The following is a 23186-nucleotide window of genomic DNA, read 5'->3' as shown; positions in this document are numbered from 1 at the left end:
AAACCTGGACTAAGTCTGCTTTCGTACCTATTCAGTAGTATATTTAATTTATCATTGCTGTAGCCTCATTCCCGTGTTTTTTCTACTCGAAAACACGTTACAAGTAGTGTAGGCTGGGAAAATTTACGGTTGGCAAGCTACTGTAGCTAAGGACGCAAGTAAGAACTTAAAATAAACCATTTGGCGTTCTGGTATACTGATGTATAATTGCTTAACAGAATTTGTAACCATTCATTGAGAACTTTAAGCAAACGTCCAGATGTCCTCCATTTCAAATACCTAATAAAATTAAACCTCCTCACGACCTCACATTGCAATAGTGTTTTTGTCATGTTTTACTGCTTTTCCGGGTCGGACGATGTACTTCGATTTCGTACTGGGCCGTAACCCTTTGCGGTAGGTCTTCCCCAAAGTGAGCCAGGCCCTGTGACGGTAGCACAAAATGACTATGGCCATTTTCCTTGTCTCATGACAGGTGCAACTGGTATCGAACAGTATATGGACGAGAATGGTGACGTAGGGGCGAATTTAACACTTCTGTCTCTCCAACCGGCCAACTACAGCCCTGGCTACGACATGGCCCCCGTGGCAAATTTCGATTTATACCGGCGTATGAACATGTACAACAATGCCTCTGTAGTTGAAGTGGTAAGTGATTATGGCAAAATGCGCCTCTGGGACAGACATTCGGACTTTCAAATTTTTACAATTCCTTTTCTAATCTACCACTTGTGGGGGCTCATTTTAAAGCTCTTTGAGAGACATAAAATTTTCAAAAATAGAAAATTTAATTTTACCTCATACATGACAGTCAATTTGGGATGGCAGCCTATTTGAATTTGAAATGTCGGTAAATGTTAGGTAATTTATTTCACTAGTACCAAACTTTGCACGGTAACCCAAATTTTTATTATCGATTTAGAAAGAGAATGGTTGGAAATTTCATTTAGGAAAGTCTGAACAAAAGTTCAAATCTTTCACTTCAGAGGCGCATACTACCTTATTCGTAATTAGCCTCCTTTACATTCACGTCATGTTTTTTGCAAGATACGATGAGCGACGCAAAATCTTTTCTGTTAGTGATTTTGAAACAAATCCATGCCCAAAATTTGATATTTTTTGACAATTGCTGTAGTTTCAGAAGACCTGCAATGCTATGGTTTGAACACGATTCCTTGTAAGTGATTTTGGTAAATGTGTACAATAAGAGATATTTTAGTCATGGGACCAATATCGCCACTTCGGTATCAAATAAGCTTGCTTTGTGTGTATTGCTTCTTACATTTGGAATAGGTTAGGTGCTAGGCGAATGTGTTTACAATGGTTCGAAGAAAAAGGAATATGTAATATGCATTGATAAAAGAAAATACGTTCGCAATAATCTGCTCACAAAATTAAACAAAATGTTGCTAAAATTTGCAATACTTATTTAGATATTTCAGCAATATTCAATCCACATCTATTTAATCCCTTCTAAATATGTTCCATATTATACTTAAGCAATAAAGCACTCCCAGCGATGGTATATCACCAGATTTTGACCAGTTCACGAGCGATAACGAGTGCACATATGAAGTGGACTGGTCGAAATCGAGTGGTATACTGTCGCTGGGTGTGCTTTATTGCTAATATATCATAACAGTAATATGGGAATTCTGGGACGAAACGTCAAAAACGATTTTCGCACGTGCCGAGAGTTTGCCGTTGTGCAACCGTGGTATATCGCGAATATACCACGGTTCTCTTCACGTCTTGATCAATCAGATCGCTGCATTTGCGCCATCAATATACTGGTATGATATAATAGACTACATTATCACTTTGCGAATATTATTGGGTAGCTGCCTCTGCCTCACACGTCTGCTATGTAGTTTCTTCCGTGCGAACATATTCTAAAATCTCGTTTTTCTACAGGAATATGTGCCTATAGACAATATGTCTATTCACTGGCCGAGTGGATTTCCACCAATAGCAATACCAGACTGCGGTTTCTATGACGACTTGTGCCCGAAACCAGTAAACTACACGAAGGAGATAACTGGAAGTGTCCTTGGATTCCTCCTGCTTGTTGTAATAATTGTAGTCACAGTTGTCTATCGGTATGTATGTATGTATGTATGTATGTATGTATGTATGTATGTATGTATGTATGTATGTATGTATGTATGTATGTATATGTATGTATTGGATAGTAGTATATAGTAGTAGTGATTTATTATTGTGACTAGTGATAAACACCAAGCCACCACGGGCTTATTAGTCACTTTAAAATAAAGTTAAATACATGTGAGGAAAGCTGTTCCTAGAAAATCTAAATACAAACAGTTACATTTTCACAGTACAAATCAGGTAAGTCATTTGAAAACCAAGATAAACGGCTGAAAATTAACATGTTACATATGTTAGCGATTGTCGTCTTTTATAAGCTTTACAAATAAATTTGATTGTACGCCCACTGGCGTTTTTAATTAAAAAATCGAATTTCTGAACATCTGAGTAATCTACAAAGTTTCTACAAATATTATAAACAGCATCAAATAAAGTTGTCCGGTAATCAGTGTACAAAGAACAATGTTATACAAAATGCATTTCATCCTCAAGGGCGTTGTCGTTACAATAAATACAATTTCTATCTTGTACAATTTCTCCTCTATATCTGCCGTTTTCTACACGAAGTGGCATTATCCCAAATCTAAACTGAGTATAAAGTGAGCGGGTACTGCTCTCTAAATTATATAATAAATAGTTTTCCCTTTGATAGATATGGATATATATATATATTATAATATATATATATAATATATATATAAAGTATGTAACTTTGTGAAGTTAAATTTGCAACATTGCTCTCATGAAATGCTTGAAAAAATAATCTAAAATCGATGTACAACGTCCGAGACCAAATGAGCCGATCAGGGCTTCACACGCATGGTTATCCATGATTCTGTATATCTGTATATATTTTTGTATAAAATAAAAGATTGGTCAATACTTAATGGCATATTGTCTGCTTGCAGGAACTGGAAATATGAACAAGAGTTGGCTAGTCTCATCTGGAAAATCGACTACAAAGAAATCAAATTTAACACCAATATTAACGCATCGCAGTACAGCCTTGGAAGCAGAGTAAGTGATATGTATAGTCACATGTCTTCAATCTGTCTTTACTGCCTGACTGGCTGTCTGTATACGTATGTTTGTCTACATGTCTGCCTATACCTGTTTGCAAATGTATGTCTACATCTGGTATGATGTTAAGGGTAGCTGATGGACAGCGTGCCATAACGACCAGTCTTTATCATTTTGAATCCCTTTTTAATAAACCGGCCAGTTGCTTATTTTCTCAACTATAATGTTCACAGATGAGTATGGCCTCACTTGGCTCCGCTGGCAGTGGAACAAGGATGCCCGCACAGATATTCACTACAGTGGGAACGTATCGCGGCCAGCTTGTAGCCATACAGAAGATAAATAAGAAGAACGTGGATATCACTCGCGCCGTCAGAAAGGAATTCAAAATGGTGGGTAACAATTTTCGATTATTGCATCATGAAATTTGAAAACATATTTAAACATTTAAAGATAAGATATAACTCGTCTTATTTGTTCCATATCTTACATAGATGTGTCTTGTCAACTTTTATTTACATATCCCACCCTCACGAGGGACTGCGGATACCCAAAAATTGTTTTTGATATTTTAGCATTATTACGTAGAGGTGGCTAATTTCAACGTGAAGAAATGTTGCAGTTACATGCATATGACACTCGGCTTTCAAATATGCATCAGTTGTTTTAGAGTCTAAAGTACTGTGTTTGATCAAACAGCTAGATTGTAAGGTGGCGATGCAAGCGCCAAGCTTGGCGCTTTTTCCCATGATTCAAATTACATGGAGTTGGTGAAGCCCTAAAATGCAACTTTTTATCGGTTTTTGTAAAAAATCGAGCGAGTTATAATTGGTGAAAATAGCTTTTCCGGGGTAAGTGACCACAAAGCTAGCACATATGTAAAAATCATCCTTTGTGAACTTCCCCTTTAAGGTAGAATGCACCTCGGGGACACATTTTCAGACTCTCAGACTTTTACAAAATTCTATTGGTCTACCACTTGTAGGGGCTCATTATAAATTTTATGGAAAAGTTCACGTTTTTACCGGCTTATTTTGTGAAAATCGAGAATTTTATTTTACCCCATTGAGCTACGCAGGGGTGACGGCCATTTTGAATTTCAAAAGTCGGTAAATGTTTGGTAATTTTTTTTCTGTAATAGTATTTGACCACTGATTTTTGTCCTTTATTTCGAAAGCGAAAGGTTTTAAGTTTCTCCTCAATAGCTTTCATGAGTCACATATGTCTCTGCGTTGCTCATTCCAACCGAAATGTAAGCTCTGTCAGGAAAAGCAGCGCATTCTAAGTCAATGCTTTAAAATTAGCAGGAAAACCTTGACAGATACAAAAAGTCTTCTTCCTAAAATGTTGATAACACTTTCTTCACACTGTCTATAACAGCTCAGGGACATGAGGAACGACAATATCAACCCTTTCGTTGGAGCATGCGTAGATGCTCCGAACATCTGCAGCGTCACGGAATACTGTTCTCGTGGCAGCCTTCAGGTGAGATTTTCTTGGAGATGGAGAGAGGTTTTGACGACTCCTGTGACAGTTTCTTGAGGAGGTATTTGAATCTTTGAAGGTGTTCGGGTTGTTACGTTTTGAACCATTACTGTCATTGTGAAATAGCGCTTGAAATCCTTTAAAATATCACTACTTTTTCAGGAAATTTCAAGTCATAGCTCTGATCTGTAGAATACATCTGATATTTAATAGACGACAATTTCAAAAATGCCCAAATCTAAAGGATTACTAGAACTAAACTTTGTCATTTTACCTATGTAGGATATTCTAGAAAATGATGATATTAATCTTGATAATATGTTCAAGGCTGCTCTCGTCGGTGACCTGCTAAAGGTAAGATTGTCTGTCTGTCTCTGTCTGTCTGTCTGTCTGTCTGTCTATGTCTGTGCCTGTCTGTCACTTTTTCTCTCTCTTCCTTTCTCTCACTCTCTGTCTGTCTCTGTCTCTGTCTCTGTCTGTCTGTCTGTCTGTCTGTCTGTCTGTCTGTCTATGTCTGTGCCTGTCTGTCTCTTTTTCTCCTCTTCCTCTCTCTCACTCTCTCTGTCTCTCTGTCTGTCTCTCTGTGTCTCTGTCTCTCTGTCTCTCTCTGTGTCTCTCTGTGTCTCTCTTTGTCGCTCTCTCTCTCTCTCTGTCTTTCTGTCTCTGTCTCTCTCTCTCTCTCTTACACAAAACAACAGAGTTTTCAAATATCCATATTTGTGTGCGGAGCGCACAGGAAAATTTGAAAGTTGATCCTTGAGGCGAATTTAACAGGTGACGTATTTCACTTTTTGTGAAAAACGACTTTGCGTATACAGAGTCATGAACGTCGTAAACACATATTGCGCCTCTAACCCTTTCACTCCATTTCCCTCTCTAGAGGTCCAACGTTGTCATAAAAAACAATGAGATTAGTTCAAACCATGGTGGTGGAAGGGTTAAAATAAATCCGTTTGGTGAGATTTTTGAGATTGATGAATCACATCAGTGAAGTAACTTTACACTTTCTTATATTGGAATATTTTTTTTTATTTTCGGAGCCGCTCAGTTGCAATAGCTCATGATGAATGGTCTTGTTGGGAACACTGCTCGCCAACTATAAGTTGAATTGCCTTGTTTTGATATTCTATTACACTTGTACGTGTTCAATAGCGTTAACTAGGTGCCTTTATTTTCACGCGCCTGTCAAGAGAAACTGAATCCACAATTGTACTGTCTGTATAGTTGTAAAATGTAATACTTTACCTGTCAACCTACCCTCGAGCTCAAATATTTCCTACAATTTTAGTTTTCATTTCCACTCTTGTTGAAATTGCTTGTTTGACTTGTTACAAGATCTCAGTTCAAAATATTAATCTTCATCAGGACGTCGTATTTGAGTAAACATACAATTTGACATCTCGTAGGTTTTGTCCATATTCCTAATTGTAAATTATTACGAACAGGGAATGATATACCTACACAACAGTCCTCTAAAATCGCACGGAAACTTGAAGTCGTCAAACTGTGTCATCGACAGTCGGTGGGTGCTGAAAATAACCGGATACGGACTCCATGCGTTCAAAGAGGGCGCCAAGAAGTACAGTGAAGACATCGGCGAGCATGCGCTATATCAAAGTATGCAGCTTTTTGTATTTTTATTCATGGTTGATACTTTTTCTTGTCCGTTTGTGTTCAAAACTACCCCGTTCCAGTTCCACAGACAAAGCCATCGGACGTCCTACTGCTATAGATTGTGTGCCTAACTATACATTACTCCGTAAACCGAGGATGAGACGATCATGAGAGAGCATTAGAGTTATCAATTAGGTTCTCGTAAGATGCCACATTTCTGTAACGGTATTCTGATAGAAACACAGCCTTCCTAATCCTTGAAAGAGTCACACGATCCATTTCAATAAGAACCCCAAATCCCGTCATCTGTCTGTAAAGTTCTCGGAGAATTCATGAACATTTCACGAATACGGGCTTGTGCGCTTCGCAATACTATAGCCAAAGCTACGTTATTTCTACACTTTTTGAAGCTGTCAATCTACAGCGCCTGCGAGGCTTATTTCCGATAAAAGCACTGAAGAAAATTTCCATTCCAAGTTATATACTGAGTCAACTTTTCTAAATGTCTGTCCGACCTTAATATCGTGATGTTCGCTGTTTATATTTTACCAATGAATGTTATTGCCGTAACAGGTCAGCTATGGACCGCACCCGAACTGCTCAGAATGGATAAAGCGCCCCCATGCGGCACACAGAAAGGCGACATTTATTCCTTGGGTATCATCCTCTATGAAATAGCATTGCGACAAGGGCCATTCGGCAACTGCATCCATGAACCTCGAGGTAAGAGAGTTACATTTGCTACTCCAAGGAGGCTTAACTTATCCATATATGACGTCAAAAGTTGGCAACCTCGTTAAGACTTATTCAAAATATTTTGCTCCTGGTTAAAGGAATGCATTAATGTCAAGCATATTCTTTTCAGTGTCCTCCCGAATTTGTTTCATTCTAATTGAATATAATGTCCTACTATTTGTATGCACATCTCCATTCTAAAACTCCCACCGCAGATGGGATGAATAATTTTATTTTGATCATTGAACGGGTTTCAACTCTCTCCTTTATCTGAAACAAGTTAATTTATACAGTTTTTATAATAAACTTTGTAGCAGCTTGCCCCTCTCTCGGTGTCATTGCATGAAATTGAGTCTTTCAATATTTCTCAACAGAAATAATCGACCGCGTGAAGTTTCCGCGTAACCCGCAGCGCCCCTATCGTCCGGTCACCTCGACACTGTTGGAGAACGACGTCGCCGATGCTTTGATTAAGACTATGACAGCATGTTGGGCCGAAGAACCCGATTCCAGGCCGGATATTAAGGAAGCTCGGCTCAGACTGAAATCATTGCAGAAGGGATTGTGAGTGTTGGATTTATTAATCATAGATGTTACAGCGATAATCCACGTTAGACGATAGAAGCCAATCGCGGTCAAAACGTTGAAGTTGAGACCTACCTATCTACATGTATTTATAACGGCAGTCCTCAATCCCTTGTTCTCGCATTTGTGCTTGTTGACAGTTTATCTGATGTTAAAGCTTTGTTATTCCTTATAACCGAGTTCAGTAATCAATTCGTTCAGAGATATAGCTGACCAAAAGACTAACCATTCATCTTACCAGAGGAAGAAATCACGGTTGGTTTCTTTAATGTCCCAGTAAAAGAAATACATTATCGACATACATGCATCATTCCGAGCCCAAGGTCTTTCCGAGATTGCGTTTCCTTTCTCATTTACATTGGGATTTCTGACTCTTGATCTTCCGCCGAAACGCGGACCTTGCCAAAGCACAGAGATTACCAAATACCCGTTTCCCGCACCTGGTATACAACTTGGTAACACATACACTCTACCATTCACAGCATACACAACTCACAAACTTTACAAGCCATACCCATTCAAGACACAGACATTTGGACCATGAGTTTTTGTGACGGTTAAACCAATCTCTCAATCTTTTTTCCTCCAGAAAATCGAACATATTCGACAACATGATCCAGATCATGGAAAAATATGCCAACAACTTGGAGTCGATCGTCGAAGACAGAACAAAATTGCTGGTTGAAGAAAAGAAGAAAACGGACTTGCTGTTACACAGTATGTTACCAAAGTGAGTTTACATTAACAGATGACGTCTCAAGTTGTTCTAATTTTTACAGAGAAACGTTGAAATAAGATAAGTACGTCGACCAAAGGCGTCAACACTTTCCTTGCCAAATTGCGACAACAGTACAGTATATGTTCCTATCTGCTGAGGATGACTGTATGTGAAAAAAGGCTGAAAAGTGGCACTTCCTGCCGTATTGCTATCCAACTTTGCCTATGTGCTGTTCTCGAAAATATTAAATTCGGCGTTGAGTAAGCAATAGACCATGTTCCGAACCGCGCGTGACATTCCGAGATATCGCGAGAATATGTGGTTCGCAGTGGACGCGTTCTCGCAACACAGGACAAACTGCGTAAAACAGGACAAGTCGCTAATTACGTTAAACACTGCATAAAATATATGAAGTTGCAACCTTTGCTCTGTTCTGCACTTTTTCTAGTTCCATACAAAGTTTGACTTGTATTACTAAGCTGGAAACCTGTTTCTACGGGCATGTATTAAAGTCTCGCGAGATCTCGCAATCAGCGGAAAATCGTCTATTGATAACGATGCTTGTATGAACCGAATCGAGATGTAAATTATGGTATACGTATATACCAGAGTTAGATCAAATCCTAAGTCTTTTGTGAAAACATTAAAGCTTTGGACAAGTATGGGACCATTATTGAGTTTGTCTCATTTTTAATTCGTCCCTTCTCCGCTATTTCAATCTATAGGAGTGTTGCTAATCAGTTGAAGCGAGGCAATAAGGTAGAAGCCGAGGAGTTCGAGGGCGTCACCATTTACTTCAGCGACATCGTAGGATTTACCAAGCTTTCATCGGAGAGTACCCCTTGGCAGGTATAAAAGTCACTAGAAACGTCGTCAACGTTTCCTGTGCAAGAAACTCCAGAACTCAATAATTTTCGATAGAAGAAAAAGCAGTAACAAATTATTCATGTGATGAAAGGAAACGTGTACCTGAAACTTTTAATAACGTCAATGATTTCAAAGAATCATTTCTTGTACAACCTTAAAGAGATTACCAACAAACTGAAGATTCCACGTTCGTAAGCATGCGATACTTGTCGCTGTGCTGTTAAAATATATCTGGAAGAATTTTTTCACTCTTGTAAAACCGTTCACAGCACGAGTACAGAATTTTTCATATATATTCAGGAGATAGAAAAACTTATATCCCACGCCGTATAGAAATTTTGACAAATATCGCAAGTTGCATAATTATGGTCACTTATTTCTACAGGTACGTCTGAGGTACTTGTGGTTTATTTTCAATCACCCTCTAAAAATAGGACTCCCTTGCCTCCCTATATTTCTCTCCAGGTTATTGACCTTTTGAATGATCTGTACACGCTCTTCGATGCAATAATCAAGAACTACGACGCCTACAAGGTGGAGACCATCGGCGACGCCTACATGTTGGTGTCCGGCCTTCCCGTCCGGAACGGCGACAAACACGCTGGAGAGATCGCCTCGGCCTCTCTGCACATTCTCGACGGAATCAACAAGTTCACGGTCAGACACAAACCGGATTACAAACTGAAACTTCGCATCGGAATACACTCAGGTAATATTTTTTTTAATCTTGTCAATGATTATGTACATAGCATAGTGGGAATTATCTGCCTGGGGCAGGTAAACTTTTGTCTAGGCAGGTAACACTTGACAGTAATGTGACGAATGGATTGGAGGAAGCATTTTTCTTTATTTTTGATCGCCAACATAACAGGCACTAGGTATACACAAAGCGTATTTGGGAGGGCGCGTAATATTTTGCTCGGGCGTGCAAGTTTTCAAAGTCACCTACACCAATGTCTTGTTGTTTTTCCTACGATTTCAGAGCAAAGTGAACGATTTGAATTTGAGAGACAAAAGAGGATCATACATAGCAAATCATATCATTAGTTTATAAACCACATCCAGCGACGGTTGCACGAGATTCTGACCAGGTCACGACACATATACACGAACAATAGCGATTGTGGATAGATGGAGTGATATAATTTTAAAAATCGAGATTTCCCCTAGCTGAGAGCTCATGAGTATTCCAACAGTACAAAATTGCGAATATAGCAGAGTTATTTTCACGCCTCGACCAATCAGATCGCAGTATGATACAATTCTTAACATCACATAGTATACATGCACGGGATGCATACAGTAATGGCGACATGTAGACATAAACAGGCAGATTTTTAGAAAGATAGACATACAGACGACACAGACAGGCAAACAGGTATAGACGAAAATGAGACAAATTGATGGCCTGGTAGGCGTAAGTAGATAGATACATGTAGGTAGGTTTCTGACCATGTGTTCAAGATGTAGGCCTAATATTCGATCGATTGATTGATTGATTGATTGATTGATTGATTGATTGATTGATTGATTGATTGATTGATTGATTGATTGATTGATTGATTGATTGATTGATTGATTGATTAACCAAAAGATACAACTTGGAATCTGATATTTATCGCTGTTTCAATGCGTAGGTTCTGTGTGCGCTGGTGTGGTAGGACTGACAATGCCGAGATATTGTCTCTTTGGTGACACAGTCAACACTGCTTCCAGGATGGAATCCAATGGAGAACGTAAGTTGGGTTTCCAGTCGTGTCTCGTTTTCGAGATGTTTGGCATGTTGGTTATTTGCAATCGATTAACTTTTGATTGGGAGGTGACGCGCCTTTTCACGCAATTTTTGCATCCTTAAATCGACTGAGTATGATTTTGCCAAGTGTTCATGTCGCAAGTAAATATAAGGGTGGTGAGGTATTTCGCCCTCCATGCAGGTTCACGCCGAGACTATATATAAGAGGGAGGTCTGCCTTGCAGGGCAGTACGGGTAACGCACTTGCTCGGTGGCAGAGGCGTGTTGGGCCCCCGTTGGCTGCTCGGGGAGAGTCGTGGGCAAGAACTTGGTCCTTTTTTGGACCAAATGGTCGGGGCTGGCCTTGAGCGCGTAACGCTGGCATTTCTCTAAATTTATTTTGCAAATCTTCTGTAACGACAAATCTTCTGTAACATTGAGATATTAACAAAAAAAAACAGGTCACAACTTTTGAGTTTTGACTAGATACACAGAGTCTCTGTTTTACAATAACGGCTGTTGGAATATCCCAATCTTGCTGCCAGTACGTTGCTGCCTCCGTTGAACATATTATCCACAATTTCGAATGATTCGGAATAAGTGTTTTTTCTTATTACCAGTGTGATTCATAAAATCATAAGATATTCTAAAGCTTCGAAATTATCAACATATTCCTATTTTGCCTTTGTGCTGCAGCATTGAAGATTCATTGCAGTCCACAATGCCGGGATGTACTTCTTCGACTCGGTGGTTATCAGCTGAAAGAACGAGGATTGGTGGCCATGAAAGGGAAGGGAGAAATTTTGACTTACTGGCTGGAAGGGCAAAACCCATCGTACAGGAGAGAATCCAAGCTTTCGCCGGATGAGTTTGTGATCGAACCAATCAGAGAAGACGCCGGTGATGACGGTACCATGGTTGAGGATCTTGAAGGCGGGGCGGACAAAGTTGACGAACAGCAGACCGAGACAACGGAACAGCTGACTCAGCCACCGGTAGAGGTGGTGTCATCTCCCAGCGATGTGGTGACAACGGTGGACGAAACACGGCAGCAACAGGAGAAGCAAGCGGCTTGGGCCCCTGTGTCTAGCAGGACACAAACGTTGCCGCCGATCGAAGAACCGATGATTGAGAGACCGGACAGCGCACCGTCTTCTACAGCGCCGCCGAACACACCCGTGGCGACTGAAAAACAAGAGGACGCCGAAGTAGACGAAACCGATCTCAAATCGAAGAAAAAGAAGAAAAAGAAGAAAAAAAAGAAAAAGAAAGATGATAAAGCTAAGAAAGATGATGACGTCCTGGAAATTGTGGGAGACGAGAGGCGCATCAGTACTGACAGCAGGAGCGCTCTGTTGCCAGGTGAAAGCAACGGCAAAGTTCAAAGGTCATCCGAGGCAAGCGAGCAGATTCCCCTCATCGACGTGATCGCGCCAGGGGCAACGATCTCACAGCCGGCGGAAGTGAACGACACAGACACAGACAGAACGAAACAGAAAGACAGTTTAACTGATTCTGGAGTTGGAAATTCCAGAGAAGGCTCGAACCACGAAGTGCCAATGTCATAGTACCACCGTTACCAAGGCAACCAGCATGAACAGTATCTCATCTTGAAGTCTTCCGTCGTCCATTTTCAGACTCACTCATTTTCTGACAATTTTGTTTACATACAGATAAATATCGAACAGATACTAGTAACACTCCCTGTGGCGAAGGTTTATCTTTCGTATGTAAGGCTTCGTTAATATTCTGTGAGAAATATTTTGTTCCTCAGCTTTCACCCCAATACAGCCAGTGTGGTGCATAATAGCTGTATACACATAACGTCACTTTTCGGAATATGTTATCAATTTTCTGTTCCTCCGTCCATCTGTTGAGTACAAAGCCACCCACAAAATAGGTGAAACTGACAATACTATGTAGAAGGATCGAGTTTTTTTTTCAAAAAACACGGGTGTGTAGAGCGGTATCTTTAGTTTTGTCTGAAGTGAATCCCCACTGTTTACTGGATTATGAATATTTCATACTTCATCAGGACTCAAATTGTGTTTTTTTAAAGAAGCGAATAGAATTCATGTAGTTGTTTTTTTAAAGTTTGTAAATATCATTTGTGTATCTTCCTATATACCCTTTCAAATTGTGTTTGTTTGAACCATAAATTATTATTATTATTATCAATACCTGTATACTACGTTATTTCGGACTTCGCACCTGTGCAAATACATTTCATATTAGAGAGAGTAGATAAATGTTCTGATTAGATGGAAGAAATTACTGCTATGGATGGAAATATACATTCCATTAATAAATAAAACTGTTCCATTAAGGTGGCGTTGCACATAACACAGTGTATCAAAATTACTTTTTTGTAAATATTCATTAACTTTTCATGAATTCGTTAACCCAAGATTGAAATGTTGTTTGTGTTCACCTTTTAGCATATGGCAGTGGTAAATTTATGCAAATAACCCGATTTCCTGGCTTGTTTTTTTTCTCATGTTTTATATACTCTAATTTCAAATGACATATTCAATTTCATAAAGTATCAAGTTTTTGCATCAAATTAATTTTTATCATTAAAACCCAAATTGAGGTTTCTACCAAATATGTACCCGCTCATCCTTCGAGTAAACTACTGCTACCACACTAAACTTAAGATTCCCTGCTTTTTGAAAATGTATAGTATTAGGAGGTTTTCATGTCATCCTTGATAACAAATACTGCTTTGAAAAACAAGTGTGTTGGTTAAGTACGACGCCACCTTAACTGGAACTTTTATGTTATTTTGCAGTTTATTAGTTCTGTATATAATGTAACGTATATTGCTATTACAAAAACTATGTCGAAACAACCCACTGTTGAACTTGACAATGCAACCTGTATGTATGTGGTAACTTTGAATTCCAGTCAAGACTAGAATTCATTTGTCAACTATAACACATGATGAATTGTGTCGGCAAGGATTCGAATTTGCATGTCAAAACACTTTCCGTAGAAAACTAAGAAAAGTACCTCTTTTACAGAAAATGGCTGAAATATTACCAAAATAACAGCTATTGCACCTTTAAATATAACATTATCTGCTTTTATTTCGGTTGGCTTTACTCCAGGTTTTTTCTCCCCAGTCGTTTTAAATTTCATCCTCATCATGTATGGTCACCGCCCAAACATGCCAAAGAAGGGAACCCCGTAACACTAAATGAAGTGGCAAATTTGACCTTGGTAGATTTCAGTATTGCCAATGCTTGGCCATATGTGTGTTGTTAGGTTGTTCGAGTACAAAGCTCGACAGACCGGAGTAGGAAAATATGTGCATTCGCCTGAACTTGCCAGGTTCTGTTTTGAAACGTTTCAATTTGCACATTTTGAGTGGCTTAGTTTTCTGTTTAGGTACTTTGTGATTTCCCCTGAAACCTAAGCCACAGAGTACTGGTGTTGACCGATTTTGTTCACTTTTAGATTTGAATCATATGTAAATATGTAAAAAATATGATTTGCTATGACAAACGTAGAAGTCAAACGTAGCAAGCAGATGAATACTGTAGCTAAAGACGACTTTCTCCTCTCGGATATTACGACAGCAATCTGGCTGGTCAAATCTGTTCTAATAACGTTTTGAGAAACTCGATGTTCCATTTCCGACGATCACAACATACCCAACTTCAGTACCGTCACTGATTTCACCGTGACTTCAAGTATCAGTTGCTACAGCGATCGTCAGACAGCCGATGTCCGCCATGACAACAATGTTAGGAACAAGCCATCAATCTTGCTGGAAACTCTTTCACATTACATCGCTCAGCGCCCTCACGTGTCCATGTGGCACTTTTCTTTCCCGAGAACAGGTGCATCTATACTTTCCTTAGCAAAGAGCCGATTGGCTGTTTGTATGTGGGGTCAACATTGAATGTTTGATCCATGAATCTCAGAGAAAACGTTTAACATAGCACAGACTCAACAAATCTCTTCCAAACAGAAAAGGAAATCAGGATTTTTACCCTAATCATTACTAATATGTGTTTTAAAATGTGTATTTGTAGAAGCATTATGTGAGTCTGAAAGGATACTGGACTGACGCATGCGCAGCTATAACTTAATGACGTTTCTTCCACAGAATCATACTCGGTTTGGTTTAATAACCAAACCTTTGCTTATTTATACGAAGTACGTATGACGTATTAATAAAGAATGTCTTTATTAATCGATAAACAAGACATGTATGATATAAATGAAAACTGATATTTTTGTATAACTATAATTAACTCTGAACTCTTGAAGTGTATTATATTTAAGTACATAACAGATAACTTTTGACTTTACTGTGTTAACACGCAGTCTTTGCATTTCAGTATATTTGTACATAAACATCAATTGATCAATTTACGAATCCTAATGATGAATTACTGAACAAAGTATTTTCGACCCAATAATTTGATTCAAGGTGTTTGGATGCAGTCGACTGATCGTAATGTATACAACGGAAGTAGTCCGTTACCAATGACAGCAATTAAATTGAGAAACAGTCGTAATATTTGGGTTAAATCATTTTGGTAATAAACATATTTGGTTGAACATACAGCACAGCGTTATCTGGTTATTGCTGATGCATCTGTGGTCGTATTGCACTGAATGTATGCGTCCGTGCTCTTTGCAGCCTGTACTGGCAATACTGACTGACATTGACTTCTTCCTGTCACGTGACCTGTGCCAAATGGACACTTGGCTAGACGGCATACACAGTTCACAGGGCTCGAAATTAACTTTTTACCCTGGTAGTCCGCTTGGGCTACCATTTTCTGAAGTTGGTAGCCCAGTGACAGTGGCTGGTAGTCCATGAATATTTCAGTTTACGGATACTGTACTCGTCCGAGTATAAGCCCCGGTTCAGCAACACAAAATAGCAGTAAAACTAGGGGCTTCAACTCGAGAAACCCCATGTAATGTGTCACGAACGCTTAATTTATGCTACATGTACATTTTAACACTTTCTATTACTTTCAAAGTCGGCTTACACATCCAAAGAAATTGTAACTTGTAAATTAATGAGTACAATGGTGCAATCTGAGGTGTTTCAATTTGCTTTGTACTATGTAAGACTGTTTGAAAATGATATTAGACACTGATATTTTATTATATTTTTTCCATGATGAGTGTTTGAGTAACAATAGTCAACAATGATTGAAGACATTGGACTTCCTCATGTATTTTGAAAATGTGAGCGCCGCACCTCTAAAGAAATAGAGAATGAGACAGTCAGATTTTCCAAATTTAGTGAATATTTTTACCTTTGGTCTGCTGTGATCAATTTTTTTTCACAAGATATTACTGGATGATTTGTTTCTTCTTATTCACCTGCCGACAATTTTTTCCCTCAAAAATCCGCCAGCCCCCCTCCCCGAAATCAAATGGTTCTCCCCTAAGTAGTTTGAAAGCGCTGTCTACGCGTGCGAATATTGCAGAATCCGTAAAGGGTACGGCAGCGTCGTCTGCAAACGATACAATGGACCAGTATAAAGACAGAGAAAGAAAGCAGAGAAACACGATTTAAATAAGACTGTGAATACCAGGTCCTTGCGTAACACTCACAGTACTTCCAAACTTTCGTTGAGGGTGATGGGTCGAGTTTCGTTGTCATGCGCGTTTTGCGTGTTGTAATTGTCCACGGAACTTTGGCGTCGTATAATCTTTATTTGTATATTATCCCCATTATTCAATATCTCGATTGCTTTAGACACAGTCACATCACTCCATATTGGATTGTGCTTTACACCGGGATACTAGTACTTCCATTAAAAAATTGTAAAACACACTTTGCTCTTCGAATGAAAAAGAAAGTCAAAAAATTTCTGCCCTCTTCTTGTACATGTTCTATACGCGACTACAGTCCCCGCAGGCCTTGTGCGCGTGATAGAGGAAGTATAATAAAGTTCGACAATCAATGACAGCAAAACTGAACTTCCAAGGTGCATTGAGGGGCGTAATTTTAGGCGGTTTGAACGTTGAGGGCGCTGAGCTTGAGCGAGCTGGAAAGGTGTTCTGTTGTGTGGGAACATAGACGTGACTCCCGAGAAATTCACGACACAAAGACAAATCGAACATAAAAGAGAGAAAAATTCTTTATTTCAATAATTTACAAAAGTAGATTCTTTAAGAAAGCTTTGTCTCTTAATGATATTTCAAAAAGAGATTTTTAGTGATTATACAATTACAGTACAAAAGGATTCTGCCAATATCATAAGAATTGCAGCTGTAACTTTGATATTTTTATAATTTTAGTTCCAGAAAACAAAGAAAAATAATCTTTGCATTTCTCTCCCTCATATATGTTGAAACGCAAAGTTTTAGCCCTGTCAGCTCAGTGTATTGTGAATAAGATGTAATGTTACAGTTGACAAATATTTTCGAGTCCGAACTGACTTCAGTAGGCAGTAAAAGACACTGGACATTTCACATATATATAAAGGATGAGTTAATAAGTCAAAATCAAGGCATTTTGACATGGAATTGGAAGTGCAACAAAACACTTAATTCGCAAACGATAAAAATACTGGCAAATCATCAAAAGTTACAGCTAGTGCAGTTGTACAGTAATTCACACATTACAAAGTTTTTGGTCATATTGGACCAGGGAAATTACTCACTGTCATTGCCAAGGATAAACATCAGGATCACCCAATAAACACTGGACTGAAGGGTCAAATTACCTTGGATATACCAGTATTGGTAAATGAGTTCACAAACATTACAGACCAGAGAAATTTGAAAGATACTGAGATTCTTGTGTGTCTAGAAAAGTGCATTCTGCATAAAACAAAGGCAATACACCCTGTCTTTACAGAGGGCGCAAATACTTACAGTAGTACAGGATGCTTGTGTAGCATGGAGCAGACATGAACACTGTCAGGAGTAGATCACAGTCGTTGAAGGACTGTGATTAGATTCATGGAAGATAGAAAGACTGTAACCATAGCAACATAAATTCACGTGCATTGCGAATCCAGTCAGAATACTGCTAAATTTAAAGATGTTGGCCAATCAGATGTACTCTTGTTTTTTGGAAAATATATAGATACGGAATTTCAATCAGGTTCGAACTCACAACATTTGGCTGCCAGTCACCTAGCAAAGAAGCAACACACAGAACTACTGACGGTGATGTGATGGATGTACCAGATTCATATATCTTTTCTTGACTCAATGGATATTACATTACATCGCACACTCTACTGGTGACTGTGATCACCAGGAAAGCATTGATTGATAAGCAGCTGATACAAAGTCGACCCTTGCAGGGTAATAAATGCAAATGGAGATCATATTGCAAGCATGGTGGATGCCAGCTTTCATTTGTTTATTTTGCTGTATAGGTTACTTAGGCAACACCAGTTTTGTTTGGTTCACTACCTCCTATTTCAACACAAATTGAGAGGACTAGACCACACCAAGGAAAGTATTACAATTTGCTGTTTGGACGACTGAATGTTTTAAAATATACTTGAAGTTACTGAGTTCATCTAAAATTGCAACAATTATCAGTGAATTCAAGCTTGTCCTAAGTCAGTAGTTGTCCCAAAAACTATTTCTTCAAAAAGCCCCTAACACACATTGCATATCAAGTGTACATTCACACTTACTGGTCAGAAGAACGGTATCAGATCAAGTGCACATTCAAAAAGTATTGTAACACACATGTGCCGCAATTTATGTAAAGCTTATATGTTTTCACAGTGGCTGCAAGTCTCAATTCGACTGGAAATCACCCACAATTATGGTAATTTCTGATAAACTTCCACCCATTCCAAGTAAATTTTAGAGCATTCAGTGATTTTTGGTAATTGAGGTAATTACTGTAGGACTCACCAAGTTTTGCTATGTGTTAACCTGGCTGACTTAGTGAGCCTTGTGTGTGTTGGAAAGATCGTTGAGGGCGCATGACCACATGGTTGAAGATAGAGCTGCGTAGTGAACAAGGGGCTGTGAGAGAGTCTGGGGCATAATCAGCCATAGCTTGAATTTTGTGCAGCACTGTGAGGCACAAATAAAGCTGTGGCCTGCGAGAGAATGGGCTTAATGAGCAAGACTGTGATTTTGGTTTGGCACATATGGCATCAACATCCTGGAGTAGGAATCGAGGTATGGCTAACAAGAATTTACAATAAGACAGAGCTGGTCCAGCTAGTGTCAATGTTCATGCCATTAAATATCAGTAAGACAAAAACTAATGGAAAGGAATTTATGACATTTGACTCAAAACCTTACATGGGTTATTCAAGGGACTAGATCGCTATCTTTTCAAATTACTTTGATTGTTTTTGTTTCATTTGAGCAACTGTTCATGTTTTTCTGCTCACTCAAATATATTCAATTGTCCATAATAAGATCTCTATTTCCTCCCTGTTTGTAGAAATAACAATAGATGCTTTGATGACATAAATTTATTGTACACAACAGAAATTATGTCATCAGCATATTTACATGACATGGATATACGCAAGGTGTGAGGGGATCACTAATGATCAATAATTTATTATATTTCAGTGAGCAGAAAAACAAAAATAAATTCTTGCATGAATGAAAAATAACCAAATTAATGTTAAATGATAGCAATTTGGACAGTCCCTTCAATGGATGAGAAGCAAAAGTGATCTGAATGCAAAAGAAGTTTTGATGAGTGGAATTGAAATCAAACAGATAAAAATAAACAATGATTTGGAAGACAGAAAAATTAGACAAGATCACTTGACAAAAACTGATAAATAGTAAAAATCTCTGGACAGTTTTCTCACAACAGGTTTCTTTGTTCTATCTTGTGCCGGTACCTTTCATCTCCAGGGGTTGTCCTTCAACTCCGTGTGTTGTGCTTGGAAGATCTGGGAGGGAGATGAAAAATTCATAATTCTAATGGCAAATAAGTTAAAAAATGAAGCAGACAGGACCTCATGAAGCCCCTTACCCTGACAGGGTCATTGGAATGGTTAAATCTCTTGACATTTACAAATGTACATGTGTGCACCCAGCTCAACAAACCAGGATTTTAGTCTTGAAGGTGGTAAATACATCATGTATGAACCGACAACATTCTAATCTTTGCCAACAGTCAAAAGACTTTGACATAAATCAACATTTTTCCATCAGAGTAGCGATGTTACGAATACAAAGACAAGACCAGAGATTTGCCAGTGCTTTTTCTAACATTAAAGACGTCTTTGCTATTGGGGTAGATTTACTTAATTGTAGAAGTTTCTTGTAATCTACTCTACATGATTTTCATGTCATATAGAGGCTTCCTAGTCCTACTGCACTAACTCATGCAAAATGTCTTGCCTCTCAGTGGTTTTGGTTAAGTGGGTAAACAGAAATCTGCTTGATAACTGTGTCAGTCTGTCACCCAAAGTACGTACCTAGATCTCTCTCCGCAGCCATTCTGGTGCTTCTCAATCTACTGGCTGTAGGTTGACGAGCTGCTCCCCTTACCGTCACATCTTGTTTACTTCGACTGAGAAAATGAGCCACAATACCATATAGAAGAGGTCTATGAAAAAACAAACAAAATCATGTCATCTGACTGTGTGCAGTATTTTTGTTTTAATTGGATCATGTCATGTATTGTACACCCTGTGATAAATAGCTTTATACGTCACCCCCACATCTGGAATAATTTCATTGTTTTCTTCAGCAGTGTTGAACTTCTCTTGAGAGAAAAATGGAGAAACACTAAAATGGCAAAAAGTTCGCTCTATTTTCTCAGAGTTTATCACTTACACTTTCTGTATCATGTATAATAGTCTTCAGATTGTTAACTCATTTCTGTCATCAAGTGAAAAGCTGACAGCCTGAATATGAGTGATGCACAGGGGCAGCAAATGGAAATGTTTGTCAAAAAGGTCTTTGAAGGTGGTTCAGAGGTGAGAAGACTGATAATTTATTCTATCAGTGGGCAGGGATAAGGGCAATTCTTTTTTCATCAGTGGGTGGTACACATTTTTGTTTTAATTTCACAGTGGGTGACAGCATCCAATGAAACTTTATTGGGAATGAGTTGTTCAGTCCAAAGTGAAAAGAAATTTTTACGAGCCTGTAAGATGGCACACTTTTGTGAAAAGGACAAGATCACATGTTGATGAGAGGGCAGTGGGGAGCTCTATAGACTGGAAGATCTGTCACTCGAGGGCGCTCTATACTGTAAGAGGAGGGGAAGGTAGGGAGCATCCTTGAGTGACAGATCTTTCAGTCCAGGAGTACTAGTGACTGGGAGATAGAAGTGGGGAGTTTTGATTGTTTGGAGGGGAGACGGGAAAATATTTAGTGAGAGGGGAACCTTTTACTGTTGCAGTGGAAATGCAGTTGATGAGCAGCCTGTACGTGCCCCTCAAAATCTTTCTTTTACCCAAATTTACACTTTACAATATTTACACTTAAAAAGACTGAAAATACCACAGGTCACAATTTCTTGAAATAGTCTGGTTGGCTGCTACTGTATTTATCTGTATTTATCTGACATCATAGTCCTGATGTAATGAAATATCAATGAAAATCACTATCTGTTTCTCACATTTGTAATTCTTGTGTCCTTGACTATTCATTCCAAAAAAATGTATTGACTAAATTATTTTCCAGTTTCAAAAAATCAAGTCTTCATGAGTGATATCAGGGCAGAACAAAGTTCTGCTAGGTATGTAACAGATGCAATGTCAACCTTTTGAAGAATAATGGCTATAATGGTACTATACTGACATTGTGTTTATGAACCATCTTTTGAACAGGTTACTTTCATGCAAACTATCTATCTGTGACTATATATTGTCAGAATTGGACAATCATTGCATCAGCTGGACTTACACTGTTGCTGTGTCCCTGTCCTCTGCAATGTTTAATTCTTTTGAAAGGAACTGTCTGTCTAATGGTGTTGTCGGCTGCCCAGATTCTGTGTAGATATAAAGAATCAGCGAAAAAAATACTGTCATGTTTGAATATCGAATAATACAATGCAACACATCATTTGTTCTTCTGCACATGTTTCATTAATCCTTTAATTTTTTTTCTTTTGTGGCTGGAGTAAATTGCTCTTTACCCTTGAACAAAGTTGAACCAAGGTCAGTGTGCCCTCAAAGTCAAATTGACATACCACTGAATGAACGTTCTCTCTCAACGAGGAAAAGAATTTACATATTACATGTACATGTACTGATATAGGGTTGATGCCAAGAAATTTCTAGAAATTCCTAAATTAACCAAGAGTTTTTGACTTAGAAGATATCTTGTTGTACATCATTTCCACACTGAGCAAAGGTTATCTGAGATCATATTTATAGCACAGACTTTACTCTGCGATGTCTCACTTTTCTGGGTTTAATGCTCTTACAACATTACCTCATGGGACTCCAATAGGATTACCGCAGGACAAGAAACAGTCTAATAGGATTGTCATGCGATTTTCTATGAGACAATACCGAGCACATGTTGATGTGTTTAAAATTACAAATGAAATCCTGCAAAGGTCCAAGGGGAATCCCTGCTGAGGTTTCCGGTGAGACAATATCCTCTAAGACTCCTACGGGTTATCATCTCACCAGTCTCCCCAATATCCTATATTGGAATCCTATGGGATGTCGTCTCACCAGACGTTGATGGCATTCCTATGGGATATTTCTGTGACATTTAGGGGAGCAACTCCCACGACAAACAACTCTGTCTTACCTGCTAAAAATACTGATTCTGAATACTTGTATTTGTTGAATTCCATGTATTCTCTGATTAATTCATTAATTAACATATTTTCATTGCTGAGGGGTGGTCTGGGATCTGTCTGGTCGTCTAACGCATTGAAGATTTCAGCACGGATTCTGGCTTTGATTTGGCCGAGTGCACCTCTGTTTTCCAGGGTTTCTTTCAGCACTACACAGCGATAGAAAATAAAATTTCATGACGCACCAAATTCATTATCTGTGCCATGTCATTATCTCTGTCTTATCTCTGTCTGTCATTTTGCATTTTGGCACTGCACAGTAAGTGAGACTACCCACAATTCCCCTTGATTTGTGTGCTCAGACATTATTTGCCAAAGGCTTCTTCAATTTTATCAGTTTCTGAACAATTTGAAACTTAAAATTTGATTTTAGAATTATTAGTTAAAACTATGGTCCAAAATTTTTGATCATGTTTAAGATTCAGGAGTAAATTGAATAAGAATTTGATGTTTGAAGGTGCTAAAAATTGTACACTTGTCAAGGTAAAGTTATCAGCAACTAAGATGGTCTAATCATACCACCTGTCAGACATGTTAATTTCCTTTGTTACAAACATTCAAAAAAATCAATACCC

General features: G+C 38.6%; 2 protein-coding genes across 4 annotated transcripts in view; one reads left to right on the top strand and one right to left on the bottom strand.

Moving 5' to 3' along the window:
- Nucleotides 1–15441, top strand: part of LOC139151843 (speract receptor-like) — a 73480-nt gene extending 58039 nt beyond the window's left edge. For all 3 annotated transcript variants that reach the window (XM_070724858.1, XM_070724857.1, XM_070724859.1), the window contains exons 6-19: nucleotides 476–648; nucleotides 1915–2099; nucleotides 3018–3126; nucleotides 3363–3521; nucleotides 4510–4614; nucleotides 4897–4968; nucleotides 6060–6231; nucleotides 6802–6951; nucleotides 7338–7527; nucleotides 8138–8278; nucleotides 8992–9115; nucleotides 9599–9842; nucleotides 10771–10869; nucleotides 11562–15441. In XM_070724858.1, coding sequence (XP_070580959.1) covers nucleotides 476–648; nucleotides 1915–2099; nucleotides 3018–3126; nucleotides 3363–3521; nucleotides 4510–4614; nucleotides 4897–4968; nucleotides 6060–6231; nucleotides 6802–6951; nucleotides 7338–7527; nucleotides 8138–8278; nucleotides 8992–9115; nucleotides 9599–9842; nucleotides 10771–10869; nucleotides 11562–12433 — 2795 coding nt within the window. In that variant the 3' untranslated portion in view covers nucleotides 12434–15441. The remainder of the gene's footprint in view (nucleotides 1–475; nucleotides 649–1914; nucleotides 2100–3017; nucleotides 3127–3362; nucleotides 3522–4509; nucleotides 4615–4896; nucleotides 4969–6059; nucleotides 6232–6801; nucleotides 6952–7337; nucleotides 7528–8137; nucleotides 8279–8991; nucleotides 9116–9598; nucleotides 9843–10770; nucleotides 10870–11561) is intronic.
- Nucleotides 15442–16963: 1522 nt separating this feature from the next.
- LOC139151842 (centrosomal protein 20-like) overlaps nucleotides 16964–23186 on the bottom strand; it is a 9351-nt gene continuing 3128 nt past the window's right edge. Inside the window, exons 2-5 of the mRNA XM_070724856.1 lie at nucleotides 22563–22760; nucleotides 21705–21789; nucleotides 20267–20397; nucleotides 16964–19735 (exon numbers count right to left, since the gene is read on the bottom strand). Of these exons, the coding sequence (XP_070580957.1) occupies nucleotides 19668–19735; nucleotides 20267–20397; nucleotides 21705–21789; nucleotides 22563–22760 (482 nt within the window). The 3' untranslated portion in view covers nucleotides 16964–19667. The remainder of the gene's footprint in view (nucleotides 19736–20266; nucleotides 20398–21704; nucleotides 21790–22562; nucleotides 22761–23186) is intronic.

The sequence above is a fragment of the Ptychodera flava genome, chromosome 15, assembly GCF_041260155.1.
Source record: "Ptychodera flava strain L36383 chromosome 15, AS_Pfla_20210202, whole genome shotgun sequence".
Classification (NCBI taxonomy): Eukaryota; Metazoa; Hemichordata; class Enteropneusta; family Ptychoderidae; genus Ptychodera; species Ptychodera flava.
This window is presented reverse-complemented; position numbering and strand designations above follow the sequence as displayed.